We start from the raw sequence: 16,724 nt of genomic DNA, 5'->3' as shown, positions 1-16,724 counted from the left end.
TATTTTTACTTTTTGTATAATAATATCCAATTTAAAAAAAAAGAAATAAAAATGTTTCCTCGGTTTAGGACGATACGTATTCTTCTACATATTATTGTTAAAAATCGCAATAAGCAAATTTGATCGGTTTGCGCAACAGTTATAGCACCTACAAATAGGGGATAGATTTATGATTTATTTTTTTTATTTTTTACTAGTAATGGCGGGCGATCTGCGTTTTTTTTTTTTTGTCAGGCTGCGATATTGCGACCGACATATCGGACACTTTTGACACAAATTTGGGGACCATTCAAATGTATTTTATAAAGCGATCAGTGCTATAAAATGCAATTAATTACTGTATAAATGTGACTGGCAGGGAATGGGTTTAACACTAGGGGGGTGAGGAAGGGGTTTTAAATGTATTCCCTGGGTGTGTTCTAACTGTGTGGGGGGAGGGGACTGACTGGGGGAGGTGACCGATGCTGTGTCCCTATGTACAAGAGACACAGTTTGGTCTCCTCTCTCCCTGACAGGACGTGGAGCTCTGTGTTTACACACAGAGCTCCACGTCCCTGCTGTCACCGCCGATCGCGTGTACCCGGCGGACATCGCCGCCGCCAGGTACACGCATCGGCTTCCCAGCGATGCACCGGCATAGTGTTTACCCGCTGCGCGCACGGGTAATGCACAGAAAAAGACGTCCACTCGGCACTAGAGAGCCGCGCTGTGGATGTCTTTTGTCTATAGCGCAGATCTTAAGTGGTTAAAGATGTATGGTAATCCTGTCAATCTAACCCAAGGGTGATTAACCCTTTAGTCGCAGGGCCACTTGACTAGCTACACAGGCCTATAACAATTTGCATTAACAATACAATAAATGTTACACATACACATATTTCTTGCTGATACATTACGGGACACAGAGCCTTAATTAACCAGTTCCCGACCTCCTCATGTACATTTACGTCGGCAGAATGGCACGGACAGGCACATCCACGTACCTGTACGTCCTCTGCTAGACGTGGGTGGGGGGTCCGATCGGGACCCTCCCCGGTACATGCGGAGGTCGGGTCCGCTCGGGGAGCGATCCGGGACGACGGCGCGGCTATTTGTTTTTAGCCGCTCCATCGCGATCGTTCCCCGGAGCTGAAGAACGGGGAGAGCCGTGTGTAAACACGGCTTCCCGTGCTTCACTGTGGCGGCGGCATCGATCGAGTGATCCCTTTTATAGGGAAGGACTCGATCGATGGTGTCAGTCCTACAGCCACACCCCCCCTACACTAGTAAACACACACTAGGTGATCCCTAAATGTTTACAGCGCCCCCTGTGTTTAACTCCCAAAACTGCAACTGTCATTTTCACAATAAACAATGCAATTTAAATGCATTTTTTGCTGTGAAAATGACAATGGTCCCAAAAATGTGTCAAAATTGTCCGAAGTGTCCGCCATAATGTCGCAGTCACGAAAAAAAATCGCTGATCGCCGCCATTACTAGTAAAAAAAAATAAAAATGCAAAAAAACTATCCCCTATTTTTTAAAAGCTATAAATTTTGCGCAAACCAACCGATAAACGATTATTGCGATTTTTTTTACAAAAATATGTAGAAGAATACGTATCGGCCTAAACTGAGGGAAAAAAAATTTTATATATGTTTTTGGGGGATATTTATTACAGCAAAAAGTAAAAAATATTGAATTTTTTTAAATTGTCGCTCTATTTTTGTTTATAGCGCAAAAAATAAAAACCGCAGAGGTGATCAAATACCACCAAAAGAAAGGCTCTATTTGTGGGGAAAAAAGGACGCCAATTTTGTTTGGGAGGCCACGTCGCACGACCGCGCCAATTGTCTGTTAAAGCGACGCAGTCCCGAACTGTAAAAACCCCTTGGGTTCTTTAGCCAGCATATTGGTCCGGGGCTTAAGTGGTTAAAGAGTTATGTTTAAACATAACAAATACCCATAAAGTGAAGGGGGGCGTTATGTTTAAGAGATGTAACACCATATACCGTGCACTAATATGGAGGAAACGGGTCCCAAGAATTAAATTAGAAACTTTACAGGAGATGAAGGACTCGGGAGGTCTGGCAGTACCGAACCCATTTGATTATTTTGTCGCAGCACAGCTACAACATCTGACAGGATGGTTATGTCCAGAGCCCTCGGACCCCACTAGAAATATAGTGCGTACCCAGGTAACTGGGGATAACCTGGTGGAATGTATAGAGGCGGGGGAACTGGGAGCTATGGACCAGTACCCCACACTTATACTTATAGATAAGATATGGTATAACACTAAACAGCATCTGCAATACATGGGATATACAGTACTAGCTGGTCACGTATATGGAAGAATAGTAAATTACCCAGAACTTGACAAATTACAAAAATTTCTCCAATTGGGGAGAGACGGGGAGTAAAGTATATTTCAACAATTATATTGTGATGGTGTACTTAGGGATTTCCAGTCCCTGCGTGCGGAATTTGATTTGTCCCAACACGTTTTTTTTTTCAATATTTACAATTGCGACACGCTATTTCGGCGCAGGCTACAACGTCCAAATGGGAGCTCACCAGACCGGTAATGCTTACGAAATTAACTATGGCGCCCTCCAGGAAAGGACAAATTTCGTCCTTGTATAGTTCCCTTCTTGGTCATGTCTCTAAGGCGATGACTTTGAGATGTAGAGCTGGCTGGGGGGACGACATAGGATATATTTCTGATGAGGAGTGGAACGCAATATTGGGTAATGTTCTCAAGGTAACGCTGTCATCAACTCAGCAGCTCACCCAGCTTTTTATTATTCACCGTACATATCGCACACCTGAAAAGTTGCATAAATGGCGCAGAAGGGATGACCCATTTTGTCCCCGCTGTCTAGTGGACAACAGGACTCTTGTGCATATGCTGTGGAGGTGTCCGAAGCTGCAGCCCTATTGGGCTGCGATGGTGGCCACTGTCAACAGCATATGGAATCTTCAGCTTACCTATGGATCCTAAACTTTGTTTGCTGGGGTGGTTAGATGAAGAACTGTACATGCCACACAACTCTACTGCTATTCTAAGGGTCTTGTTTTTGGCTAGGAAACTTATTGCCAGGAAATTGTTGTCCGTAACAGCCCCCACACATACAGAGTGGATTATATCGTAAATGATTCTCTTGTTGGGGAACAACTTACGTATAAGCATCGGGGGTAGTCTGGGAAGTTTGAGAATATATGGGGCCCCTGGCTGGATATCCCAGGTTTGGCACCATTGCGGCTTGTGCAAAATAGATTTTTTGGAGACAGAGCTGTAGCGGCTAATATGCTGATTTAGAATGGGCAGGTGAGAAGGGAGGGAGCCCACCTGTGCCTTCGAGTAGCTTCTTGGGAGAGGTACGTCATACGGTGATGGGCTCCTGTGGAGATAGCTCTCCTTTTGTTTTATTTAATAGGTGAGCCTTAAATGTTTACAGCTACTTTAGACCTGCTCCCCGAAATATAGGGGAGATGGGCACCTGCCCTTCTCACTTTCTTTAGACCGGAACCAGGGGAGGATAGAAAAACATATGAAGAGCATACTTAATGCTTCTGGACATAATGGATGCACCAAACATAGTGCTGAAGAGTATAAATGTGTTGTACTGACTTGTCTGTGTATCCGAAGATATGTGAAATCTGTTTCGCACTATATTTTTGTATCGCATTTTTTAAAAAAAAGTCTGTGTTTTTTATGTCCTGAATTTCAATAAAAAATTATCTGATTAAAAAAAAAAGTTATGTAGTCACCACAGGTGATTGGACACTGGTAAACCCAATTAAAATTGAGTCCCTACCTTATTTAACCCCTCCCAAATGGAGAGTACCTCAGTTTTTTCGGCCAGTGTTTAAGGTGGTTGGTCACGTTCAACATGTGCTAAGAAGAAAGTGCTCTTTTGATCGTCTGTCTGCGGAGGCCTAGGAGCTATAACCGGATCATACATCGGGTCAATGTCAAAAGCCTAAGATGGGTGGTACCCGAGCCTTGTGTAAAGAAGAAACAAGGTTTGCCTGTAATGTCTCTCTGCGGAGGTCTGGGCTCTCGGATCCAGACTTTGGTGTACTAATGCAACTGTGGCATGAAAAGTTTCTAGCAGGAGTCTTCTACAGGTCCAGGTATGAGGTTTCTCCTAATGGAACCCTTGATAACCTGAAGGTTGGCACATCTTGCCCGCCGTGATGGTTGAAAGCTGGAACTACTTCTTAGTAAGCTTTCCTGTGGCGTGGAGAAGGTAAGAGAGGATCATTATTTAAAATGTATCTTCTGTGAGTAGGATGTCTTTCCTGGATTTATCCACTGGAGGGAGTAAGTGCATACCTGGTGTATTCTTATATAGCCATCCAGGACAAGCTCAGTGAAGTCGGTCAATTAAAACACCACTCACCTCCTCCGCCACAGGCTCTGCCACGAACGCATACAGGGGTCCCCCCAATGAACCCCCCCAGTGATCTCTCCCCCTTCTCCTCTTCGCCCTGGGTGCCGCCATGACAGTCGGCGCGTGCACGCACTTTATGCTGTTTATATGGGCGGATAGGGGGAGGGCCGTGGTTGCTAGTGCCTGTGCGCAGACACAGAGAACCTGTGTGCAGGCACCAAGAGGCTGATTTAAAGTCCAGCACGCCAGAAGCCTTCTGTAAGCAGCATGGACACAGAGCTGTGGGCTGTAAGCATCCCTGTGGTTTGAACCAGGCAAACCTAAGACTCCTACTCTGCATCAGGTTGTGCAGTGAGCTGATATTTGTCTATTGTAAGACTATCGCACAACAGTGTTTGCATTTTTCTGTGGATAGTATCTTTGCTTTGCAGTAAGGACTATGTCCCAAAGAAGCGGTACAAGGGCTAGTAAAAGGCATCAGAAAATCTCTGCTTATGGCTAAGGATTCTGAGCTTGCCTGCAGTTTACCATCCCCCACTGTCAGCCTGATAGCAGCCCTCAAAGGATGAACCCCTGTCTGGTTCTGCAGCTTCTCCTATGGGCAGCTCCTGTATACGTCACTGGAGAACTTTAAAAGTTGCTTTGGATGGCTTAGAAGTAAGGAATGCTACTATAATCGCAACCTCCTTAAAAGATGGCAGAAAACGGGGTAGATCCCTCTTCATCTGCTCTGGCTCTCTCATCAGATGAGCATTCTGAGGGTGAAAAAACCCCTCTCTGGATATCAGGATCAGGTGCAGTCTGAGGACTTAGAGGTTGAGAGGATTCCTGCTACCTCTCATTTGCTAAAGATGCAGGTGCAATATTATGCAAAGATGGTGTGTGCAACTTACATATTGCCTCCTGTTGAAGCTTCTATGTCCTCTGTTTCCTCTTTGGGATCCTGGAAATCCCCACAGGCTGCATGCTCCTTTCCAGTCATCCCTTGCTAGATAAACTGATTGTATGATGTCTGGGTTCACCAAACTGTTTTCTCCTCCTAAGCAGTTTTCTTTCCTTTATCCAAAGTTTCACTAAGAAATGGGGGGTACCTGCTATTGATGCAGCTTTCTTGTGCAAACAAAAGCCGATATGTCCTATAGATAATGCTCACAGCTTTATCCAACTGATAAAAAGCTGGGAATCCCTATTGAAAGCCTCCTCCTCCATGGCTGGTACTGTAGTGCAACCTGCAGTTTGCAGCTATTGGTGTATGTCGGTTCCTCAAGAAACAAATGAAGCAGATGATTAACCTCCTCCCTACAGAGGATATTGAGGTTTATGAGGACCTTCCTAAGGCCTTGTGTTTTGCGATTGATGCGATTATGGACTCTGTTCAGCAAGCATCCCGCTTGAATCTCTTGCAGGTACACATGCGCAGGTCCCTTTGGTTAAAACATTGGGAGGCAGAGGTTTCTTGCAAAAAATACTTGGCAGCGTTCCCCTTTGAGGGAGGATGCCTGTTTGGAGATGAATTAGATAAATACATCCAAAAGATTACCGGAGGCAAATCAACTCTGTTGCCAGTAAAAAAGAAGAGTAAACATCCTTCATTTAAGCATCTCTTGCCCCACCCCTTGGAACCTGAGGGTCCAGGCAGTGACAGACAGCCTCCCCAGTCTTGCACTAGGGGAAAAGCCCAGAGCCAAGCCCAATGCAGAAAAGGACTTGGGGTTCAAAGTCTAAGCAGAACCCCAAAACTTCCTATGAAGGGATACCCCCGCTCGGCCGAGGTGGGGGAAGGCTGCTGCAATTTGCAAACGCCTGACGGGGACGAAGTTCGGACAAGTGGGTCATCTCCACAGTGTCCTCAGACTGTAAAGCTAGAATTCAGAGAACTTCCGCCAGCCCGTTTTCTGAATCAAGACTTGCCAAAGATCCAGAAAAAGATGGCCTTTGTTGTTAGGCCTTGGAACGCCGTGTTTCTCAAGGGGTAATCATGGAGTAAAACCCAGAGGATCAGGGGTCAGGGTTCTTACTCAAACCTTTTCACGGTTCCAAAAACAGGGATGTCAGACCTATCCTAGATCTGAAAATCCTGAATCAGTTTCTGAACATTCGCTCCTTTCGTATGGAGTCTGTCCGTTCAGTGTTTCCACCCCTTCAGGGAGGAGAATTCCTGGCATCAATAGACATCAGAGATGCATATCTACAGGTGCCAAATATTCCCACTCACCAAACATTTCTAAGCTTTGCGTGGATCAGTGCCACTTTCAGTTTGTGGCCCTTCTTTTCGAGCTGGCTGCAGCACTTCGAGTGGTTAACAAAGATACTGACCCTGGCAAGGGTAAGGCACGGGGCATAACAGTAAAAGCCTATCTGGACGATCTGTTAATCATAGATCAGTTTGCTGAATGCTTGGGCCACAATGTGCAAAGCACAGTGAATATTTAGAGTACCTAAGCTGGGTCCTCAATCTGGACAAATCCTCCTTGCAGCCTCATAGAAGGCTGGAGATTTGGGTATGATTTTAGACAGACTCAAAGCTAGGTATTACTTCCGAGCCAAAAGCAAAAGCTATAGGAGACTTGGTCCGAGTGATAAAGGCAAAGAGAAGGCCTTCCATCCATCTATGCATGAGATTATTGGAAAAAGATGTAGCCGTCATTCGAGGCTGGTCCCTTACACCCAGTTCACTCAAGCCGTTACAGGGGCAGAATTTTGGTCCCTTGGAACAAAGATTTTCAGGCCCTGGACCTTTCTATGATCTTATCTCCAAAGGTTTGCGACAGCCTTAATTGGTGGTAGCACCCCCCAAAATCTGTCAAAAGGAATATCCTTTGCTCTGGTTACCTGGAATTGGTAACACAGACGCCAGTTTTCTTTGCTGGGGGGGCAGTTCTGGAAGAGGCATCTGCCAAGGGGAGTGGGTCCGGAGCTTAAAAGCTCCTACCCATCAACATTCGGGAGATTTCGGGCAATTCATCTGGCCTCAGAGTCTGGTCTTATAGACTGCAGGGTTGGCCTGTTCGGATTTAGTCCGACAATGCTACAGCCGTGTCTATATCAATCACCAAGGAGGCACAGAAGTCTGGATGCTCAAAGAGGGTGAATACATCCCTGGCCTGGGCAGAAAGGCATATTCCTCTCCTGTCTGCGGTCTTCATTTTAGGGGTAGAAAATTGGCAGGCAGATTTTTTAAGCTGACAGCAGCTGAGTCCAGAAGAATGGTCTCTACACCCCAACATGTTTTAAATCATATGTCAGAAATGGGGTACCCCAGATGTGGACCTGTTGGCTTACAGGTTCAACACAAATCTGTACAACTTTGTGTCAAGAACAAGAGATCCCTGTGCTCAAGGGTCGGATGCCCTGACAATCTCATGGGATCATTATTCTCTGATTTATGCATTCCCTCCAGTTCTGCTTCTCCCACAATTCCTTCAGAGAGTCAAGTGGGAAGGAAAGACGTGATTTTGGTCCCCCCAGCTTGGCCCAGGAGACCCTGGTACACAGATATCGTAAGAATGGCAGTAGGAAGACCTTGGGTTCTCCCACTACACTTGGACCTACTATCGCAGGGGCCGATATTCCATCCTGCCTTACAAAGTCTAAATTTGACGGTTTGGCTGTTGAGACCCACATTCTGAGAAAACGTGGGCTCTCAGGTCCAGTCCTATCCACTCTGGTTAATGCTAGAAAGTCGGCCTCCAGGCTCATCTACTACAGAATCTGGAAGGCATATGTTTCCTGGTGTGAACCCAGAAGGTGGCATCCTAGGAAGTATGCCATTAATAGGATTCTTGCCTTTCTTCAGTTGGGCTTAAATATGAAGTTGGCCTTGAGCACTATCAAGAGCCAGATCTCAGCCTTGTCTGTATTCTTTCAAAAACCGCTTGCCTCTCATTCCCTAGTCCGGGTCTTTGTTCAGGGAGCACTGCACTTAAATCCGCCGGTTAAGTCTCCCGTGTGCCCATGGGATTTGAATTTGGTATTTTCTGTTTTACAGAAGCTACCTTTTGAACCATTACACCAGATTTCTCTAAGTCTTTTGACAAAGAAACAGTTTTTTCTCGTAGCCATATCCTCAGCAAGGAGGGTATCAGAATTGGTGGCTCTTTCATGTAAAGAACCGTATGTGATTATTCATGATGAAAGGTTGGTGCTGCGTCCTCGCCCAACTTTCTTACCTAAGGTGGATTCAGGATTTCATCTGAATCAAGATATAGTCCTACCGTCTTTTTTCCAGATACGCAGTCTGAGGAGGAAGTGAGTCTACACTCTCTAGATGTTGTAAGAGCGGTAAAGGTTTATCTGCAAGCTACGGTTTAGATAAGAAAGACTATATCAAAACAACTATATATAAAACTGACTGCATCTGTAGGCCAAGGCCAATTATATTCCAGTGCTCAATAAGATTAAAGAACATTTGAAGAATCTGAGACATAAGCCCCTCTCATAGACAGGAATAATTAATGCTTTATAAATGAATATCCTACCAAGGTTGACCTATATTTTCCAAATGATCCCAATAACCGTACCCCAGCAAGACTATTTTAAGAAACTAAGATCAAGGATTTTAAAATACATCTGAGCACATAAATGGCCCAGAATTGCATATGCAACATTGGCGAAAGCTTAAAGGTCAGGAGGATTAGCAGCCCCAGATTTTGAGAAATACTATCGGGCGAATTGTATTTCTCTGAAACTCTGGTTAAAGATAGTATACGCGCCCCTTTACCTTCTCAAACCACCACTGAGCGCAGGAAAAATAAATGCAAATATATATACAAAATATATATATGCCCAAAGCTGCTACTTGAAAGGTATGATATATATGCTAAAAAGGTTAATGAAAAATGTGTAGCGCTGTGTTCATAAATCATATAAACATATTTAAAACATGTAAATAATATAAACTAAATCACCACGTGAAAAAGTGTCAAAAATTATTAAACATGAGAATAAAAAGAATGGAAAATATATACTGCAAATTATATATTATCTTTAAAAAAAATTCATAAGTGGTCATCCAAAACCCACACCTAAAGTGTGGAAAGAATCAAAAAAATCAAGTCCATAAAGTGTAGTGTTTTTCCAAGTGCCACTGTGCCAATTGTCACCTCTGTGCCTTTTGTCACCACTGTGCCCCATGATGCCACTGTGCCCATTGTCACTCACCACTGTGCCCCATGATGCCACTGTGCCAATTGTCACCTCTGTGCCCTTTGTCACCACTGTGCCCCATGATGCCACTGTGCCAATTGTCACCTCTGTGCCCTTTGTCACCACTGTGCCCCATGATGTCACTGTGCCCCTTTCCCTGTAAAAAGCACTTACCTGAGGATTCAATGTCCTCCCATTTATGCACGAATGTGTGTTATTTGCGAGAGGGGGTGGCGCTGCAGCGCCCTCTATAGACGGCCGCCAGAACTGCGGTTAAAATTTCAAAATTACATTTTAGCCGAATAAAAGTTCTTAAAGGGCCCGTTTTTTTTGTTTTTTTTTTGTGACTGTGGGAGGGGAGGCGGCGCCCGTGCGTCCCTATGGACGGGCCGCCACTGACACAATCCTTTAGAACAGTGGTTCTCAACCTGGGGGTCGGGTCCCCCTCGGGGGTCAAATGATGATTTGCCAGGGGTCACCAAATCTTGGGCTGTTCCTGAAGACCGCACCTCTTTTGCAGCCACCCAGCAGGGCTGTCCCTGGAGCCCACGGCTGCTCACTCAGCCTCTTTGCAGCCGCCCACTTTGCAGTTCACAACATTGCTGGGGGGGGGGCAGAGTCTAGAGGTTAGCTGACTGGTGAGGAATGTGAAGTGGGAGGGGCTGGAGGAGACCCTATCTCCTTATTTCGGTAGAGGTGTCACTGCTATGAGACACCACAAAGTCGGAGACACAGTGAGTAACACTACCTGTGATTAGAGTTCCCATTAAAAGTCCCCCCTACAGTTCCCAGATCAGCAAATGACCTTGATCAAGAGCACCTATGTTGGCCAATCAGAACTCTCCCACCAGCACTGCCACTCATCCCAACCCTCCCACCCCCAAGGAGTAAGGGAAGGAATAAAAATAGAGAATACATGAAAAGGAAAAGAAAAGAAAAAAAGAGGGGGAATAACAAATAAAAAAAAGGGAGAGAAAGATTAAGAGCAAGAAAGACGGCTAGAGAGAGGGATGGGGGGGGGGGAATTAGGATAGAGATATAAAAGGGAAAGAAAGGAGAACAAAGAGTGGTACATCCTAAAATGTACCATAAGGGGTTTTAATACTTCACAAATGTAAGGGTTAGGGGCGCAAATTACTTGTTTTGCCTTGGGTGCTGACAACCCAAGCTACGAAAATTTTTACTGTTGGGGGTCCCCACAACTTGGGAAATTGTATCAAGGGGTCACGGCACTAGTAAGGTTGAGAACCACTGCTTTAGAAGAACAACATTATTATATACATACATATGCAAATCAGTTCAAGAGTGGCAATGCTGGAGCAGAGTGTCAGGGGAACAACTCATTCAGTGAGGATAGGGGCAAGGTTACAGAAAAATTATAGTAGAAAACACCTGTAGAATCTGGGATTCCAAGGAAACAACTTGCTCACATTTTGCACATATGGGATTTGGCCTAAAACGGTTGTTTAAGAAACGTATACATGGTGCAGGATGTTGCAACAAATTGCATTACCATTCCCGTTCGACATTTAAAAAAATTAGGAATTAAATTATATATTTTATACAATATAGTGTTAATCTTCCTTTCTAACCTTATTTAATCTGAATATAATGTTAATCTTCCTTCCTGACCTTATTTAATCTGAGCACTACTTGTTTCCCTGTTTGGGATCTCGTTCACTGGCCACTGTCCTCTCCTCCTGCTCATTGATCACACGATCCTTGGAATCCTCTCCTCCCGTTTACTGATTACATGCCCCTGGCAACCTCTCCTCTTGCTTACAGATGACCCATCCCCCAGCGTCTGGTCTCCCTGCTTCCACTTTCTGATTACATGGCCTCCAGCAGGATAAAATAAAAAAAAGCAAAATCTGCACATTTTTTTCCATTCACTGTACTTTATATTGATCAAGAAACATCCCAGAAACGATGTGTCTGTATTTTTAAATGCTTTGCAGCAAGTGCCTAAACATTAACAGAGTACTTTATATTACTGCCTAGGCAGGTTTTATTATTGACATTAAGAATAAGTGCATATGATATTTACAAGCTGTTTTTTTATTTAGACATATTGTCAGTTGGCACACCCTATTCAGCAAGCCAAATCAATGGGCCTACTGGTTCACTCCAAGATCCTGGATATTGACAACATTGATGTAAGTGTTTGTATTTTTGTTTTATAGACATATCTATTTTTCATTTGCAATTGTACAAAGCACTAAATGTTGCATTGATGCATGTTTTTCAGCTGGCAATGGGAAAGATGATGGAACAAGGTCCAGTTCTCATTATAACATTCCAGGCTCAAACCGTCATGGTTCTCAAAAATCAGTTAGGAGAGGTTGTGGAAGGAGACCAGGCAAGTGTAACTAAACTTTTAGCATAAACTTAAAAGTCAAAATGTAGTGGGAAGTTCTGGTAGAAACATTAGTTAAGACCATTCCAGTCTTCACAGGCATTTAAAAATGTAATGTCTGGATTTCCAACATGATATTTTAAATACACTTTACTCATTTAGATTAGTATCCATACGTTGCTCAAAACGGGTGCCCATGCGATCCTGTGATCCTCAGATACAGCCCATTATAGATCGGGATATGGGTGCTGTGTTTGGCCCTCCCAATCCTGTCATGTGTCCAATTACAGCCTTCACAGTATAAACAGAGACACATGTCTCTGTGCCAGTTCTCCTTGCTGAGCTGCAGCCTATGTTGACAGCTATTTGTGTAAGTAATGATTTTACACAGAGAGCTGTCACAGATCACACATATTGCAGCCCTTCCCACACAGTAAACCAAGCACCATGGACATTTGTACAGGGCACAAAACATCTGTACCAGTGCACAAAAACATCTGCAATAGTGTTCAGTTGCAACATCAACATATGTCAGTGTCTGTCGGTGGATGATCAGCATCTGTCAAAGTGTGCAAGTGCACAAAAACATCTGTCAGTCTACCAGTGTCCCACCAATAAATAAATTAAATGTAAGGGCCCCTGTGCTTGCGTACAAAGGTGAGCTCACGCGTTGGTCCCGTCAGCATATGTAAACAGAACTTGCACCATACATGTGAGGTATCGTCGCGAAAGTCAGAGCAAGAGCAATAATTATAGCACCAGCCCTTTTGTGTAACTCTAAACTAGTAACCAAGAAAGGCTTATAAAGCGTCACCTGTGGAGATGTTTAAATATGGAAATTTGAAGCCATTGCACAAGTGTGTGCAATTTAAAAGTGTGACATGTTGGGGGGGGTGTCCGGACGTGAGCGGGGATAGACGTGCTTCAGAGGAGCTCCGTCAAGCCTGACAATAATCTGCTGCCATCCCAGGTCAATACTCCACATTTGGCCTAAAATACACTCCATCCCGACTCCTGGACTTACCCTGCACGATCCGCTTTCTTTATTGTGCCTCTAGACGAGCCGCCCACCCTGCAATACAGGCCGAGACAGGCTCCACTCACGTGGGTCCGCCACCATCCTGAGGCCTGTGCGGCCTGCAAGGCCTCGGAACGCACCGGGCTCACGTGCGGCGGCCGCGTAACGGGCATCTACCCTTCCCCGACCCACTCTCAACTACTCACCGGGAATCGAGGCTTCGGATCAGCCGACCACCCAGTGATTTGGGCCGGGAACCGGCTCCCCTCCCGCCATCTTGAGGCCCTTTGGAATTGCCGCGCTGAAGTGCCGCGATTGCGGGAGGAACAGCGCCCCGCTCCGAACTTGTGTACCGCTGCCTTCCCGGACTGAGGGATCACCAAGGAGGTCCCACAGCCAGGACACCCAGCGGAGGGCTTCGCTGTTGGAGGTGAGCGGCGGCCATCTTTAGACACCCATTGTCCTTCCAGTGGCCCTGTTCCCCCCCTCCTTCCCAGACTTCCCCACAACTTAAAGGCAACCCCCCGCCCGCGAATGGGGAGACCTGGGTACCAGCCCAGAGGGTCTAACATCAGCGGCCATCTTGCTACTCCCGTACTGGCGGGGAGGGCGGCCATCTTCCTTCCTTGTCCTCCACACGCCTTGGGGCCCTCCCGGATACTCAGCCCGACCGCAGCATCGTGACACCCTCTGCCCCCTAGACCGCCTGACGGACGGGTCGTGGCCACGGCTCCAGCGCAAGGTACGGCGGCCATCTTGCTACTCCCGAACTTGGCTGACACTCGCCTCTGGCCTCAGCGCACCCCTTCTTCGGCCACCGGTCCTGCCTGGTCTACCACGCCACTGCCTAAACTGTATGCATGGGCAGTCCTCTATCCATAAAGTGTCTGGACAGTGCAGCTGCATCACCATTTCACCTATGGGGGCGTGTGGCTGAAGATGGTCGGCTGACGACAAGCACCGCTGAGCTTTGTGCTCTCCCGACAACCGCAAGCTGTGTTCATATTAACTCGCACCCGATCTTCTGATGGCGGCTTCCAGCTCTGCATCTAACGACCATACTGAACTGCAACAAGGCACTATCCAACGGTACCTGCTACCCACAACATCACAAGACCCTCGTACAGGCAAAGACAAACTTTCAGCAAGCCGAACTCCAGGCAAAACTAAGCCTCCTCCCCCGCCTGCGGCGACTTCATCGGACGGCTCGGGCCCACACCAGTCTCCTCTGATGGACCCTCCAGATCCACTATCCGGACCTGCACTGCCCCCTTCCACTAGCGTAAGCACTGCCCCGGAGGGGATGCCTCTCCCAGCCTCAGGGGGCGCTCCGGGCTCCACAACCACTGCCCTGCTCTCTGCCTTCCGGAATGATTTTGACTCCTGGGCCTCTAAATTGGAGGCTTCTCTCCACGTTGAACTGACTGCCAGTGCCCTTAAACAACGGGTCTCGGCATCGGAGGTCGCAGTTTCTGCAATGGCTACCACCCAGGAAGACCATTCAGCCCGTATAACGGCGCTTGAAAATGCTTCTATAGCCCACCTTTCCCGTTTACGACAACACCAGCTCCGAATTGAGGACGGTGAAAACCGGAGCCGCAGGAACAACATCCGGTTGCAGGGTGTACCGGAGGCAACCTCGGGTACTGATCTCAAACCCACTGTCAACGCTATCCTCAATCAGGTCGTGGGCAGGGAGGTTACATCCCCTATCGAATTGGACAGAGTGCATAGGGTGGGGGGCGATCGCAGGGACCGCCCTCGGGACGTCCTCTGCCGGGTGCACTACTATACCCTGAAAGAAGAGATCTTACGCAAGGCCTGGCGCCTAGGCCCGTTGGACTTTCACGGATCCTCCATTCACCTATACCCGGATCTCTCCCGTAACACGCTGTACATGCGACGAGTGGTCCGCCCACTGCTGGAAGTGATTCGCCAAGTTGGTGCTTCATACACCTGGGGCCCACCCCTTCAGCATCAAAGTGACCCAGGGTGATGACCACAAATTTGTCCTGTCAGATCCGGACGGCCACACCTCCCTGAATGTGTCTGGTCTCGGTAGCTACCCAGGGTCGGGCCTGGGTGGGAGACCGCCTGGGAATACCAGGTGCTGTCTACTGTTCATATTTTAGGCGATCAGGCTATGCTTCTCCTCGTGGTCAACCGATCTGGTTTCAGCCGGACAACGCCACGGCTGTGGCTTTGGTCTACAATCAGGTATACTGGCAGGCGGACTACTGGAGTCGCCAGATGCTGGACCAGGGCGACTGGTCTTTGTGCTAGGGGTGTTTCGTCTCCCTTGCAGGAGGTGAGCCTCACAGGGCATGGATCTCCTGGCAGCTCGTCTCCACTGCAAGGGTGTCAAAGTTAGTGGCCAAGTCTAGTGATCTGGCAGGCCTACATCTCTTGGTGCAAAGGGATGGAGTGACGTCCATGGACGTACTCGGTGTCCAGGGTTCTGCTGTTTTTAAAGCTTGGAGTGGATCTAAAAATTGCTTAAAGCACCGTTTGGGGGCAGATTTCAGCCTTGGCTTTGTTCTCTCAGTGGCCTTTTTGCGCCCTGTTCCCTGGTGGGACCCTTTTTGTGTGCAGGGGGTTTGTCATATACTTTCCCCTCTTGGCCCATCTCTTCCCCCATGAGTTTTGACTCTGATGCTCTCGGTTCTTCAGGAACCTTCCTTTTGGAAACATCAGAGAGATTTTCTCTTGACACCATCTTAAAAGGTGGCCCCTTTAGTGGCCTTTACCTCTGTTAGAGGGGTTTCTGAGTTGGCGGTCTTGTCTTGCAAGCCATCATGCTTGATCCTACATAAGGATTAGGTGATGTTGCGCCCGCGACCTTCCCTTCTTCCGAAGGAGGTTTCGGCCTTTCATACTTTAGACGTGGTACGCGCTTTGCGGGTGTACCAGCCTACTACGGCTCCGTTTCGGAGTTCTGACTCTATTTTGTGTTGGTGTCTGGTCCACAAAAGGGCCTGGTGGTCTCGTCGACCACCATTTCTCGGTGGATCAGGCAGGCCGTCATACAGGCCTATGCTCTTAAGGGGCAGGCTCCCCTTTCCGGTCACGGCACTTTCGACCAGGGCAATTGGTGCTTCCTGGGTTTTTTTCCCGACATCATGCGTCTGTCTCACAGGTGTGTGAGGCGGCGACATGCTCGTCCATTCACGCTTTTTCCAGAATTTACATGGTTGCTGTGAGTGCATCTTATGATGCTTTTTTCGCCTGCTAGTTTTTGCCGGCGGCTGTTTAAAGTTGCACCTCCTCCGTTGAGGAGCTCTGCTTGTTTTGGGGTGAAGTTAAAATTGGTTTTACTGATATATTTCCCACCCCTCGTTTTTGACACTGCTTGGGGACGTCCTACTTGTCAAGATTTAAGGAGCTGTGTCTGTCCATGGACGATAAGAGAAAATCTGATTTTTTTTGTACTCACCGTAAAATCCTTTTCTCTGAGTCCATGGACGGACACAGCACCCACCCCTCCTTTTTAGGTTTGTACTGCTAGTTACGAACTGAGGCTGCAGGCTGCAGTGAGGAGGGTTATGTCTGGAGGGACCGCCCCCTGGGCGGGGCTGTTCAACTCTATTAATGTAACATGTATTTAATTATCTAACATGTTTCTGCCTAGTCCTCTCCTGTAAACAGGGAACATAACCCACTTGTCAAGATTTAAGGAGCTGTGTCCATCCATGGACTCGGAGAAAAGGATTTTACGTTGAGTACAAAAAATCCTATTATTTGCAAAACTATTTATTTTGATATTTTTTTTATATTTTCGTTTTTTTTTTCATTTGTAGTGTAAAAAATATAAAACCCAATGGTGATT

The 16,724-nt window shown here is 46.8% G+C and overlaps 1 protein-coding gene across 1 annotated transcript in view; it reads left to right on the top strand.

Annotated features, from left to right (window-relative positions):
• The window catches only part of TIMM44 (translocase of inner mitochondrial membrane 44), a 750,397-nt gene that overhangs the window by 700,363 nt on the left and 33,310 nt on the right, over nt 1-16,724 (top strand). The window contains 2 exon segments of the mRNA XM_040322529.1: nt 11,591-11,680; nt 11,773-11,883. Coding sequence (XP_040178463.1) covers nt 11,591-11,680; nt 11,773-11,883 — 201 coding nt within the window.

Source organism: Rana temporaria, chromosome 1 (assembly GCF_905171775.1).
Source record: "Rana temporaria chromosome 1, aRanTem1.1, whole genome shotgun sequence".
Classification (NCBI taxonomy): domain Eukaryota; kingdom Metazoa; phylum Chordata; class Amphibia; order Anura; family Ranidae; genus Rana; species Rana temporaria.
Note: the sequence above shows the minus strand (reverse complement) of the source record. Positions and strands in the feature narration are given on the sequence as shown.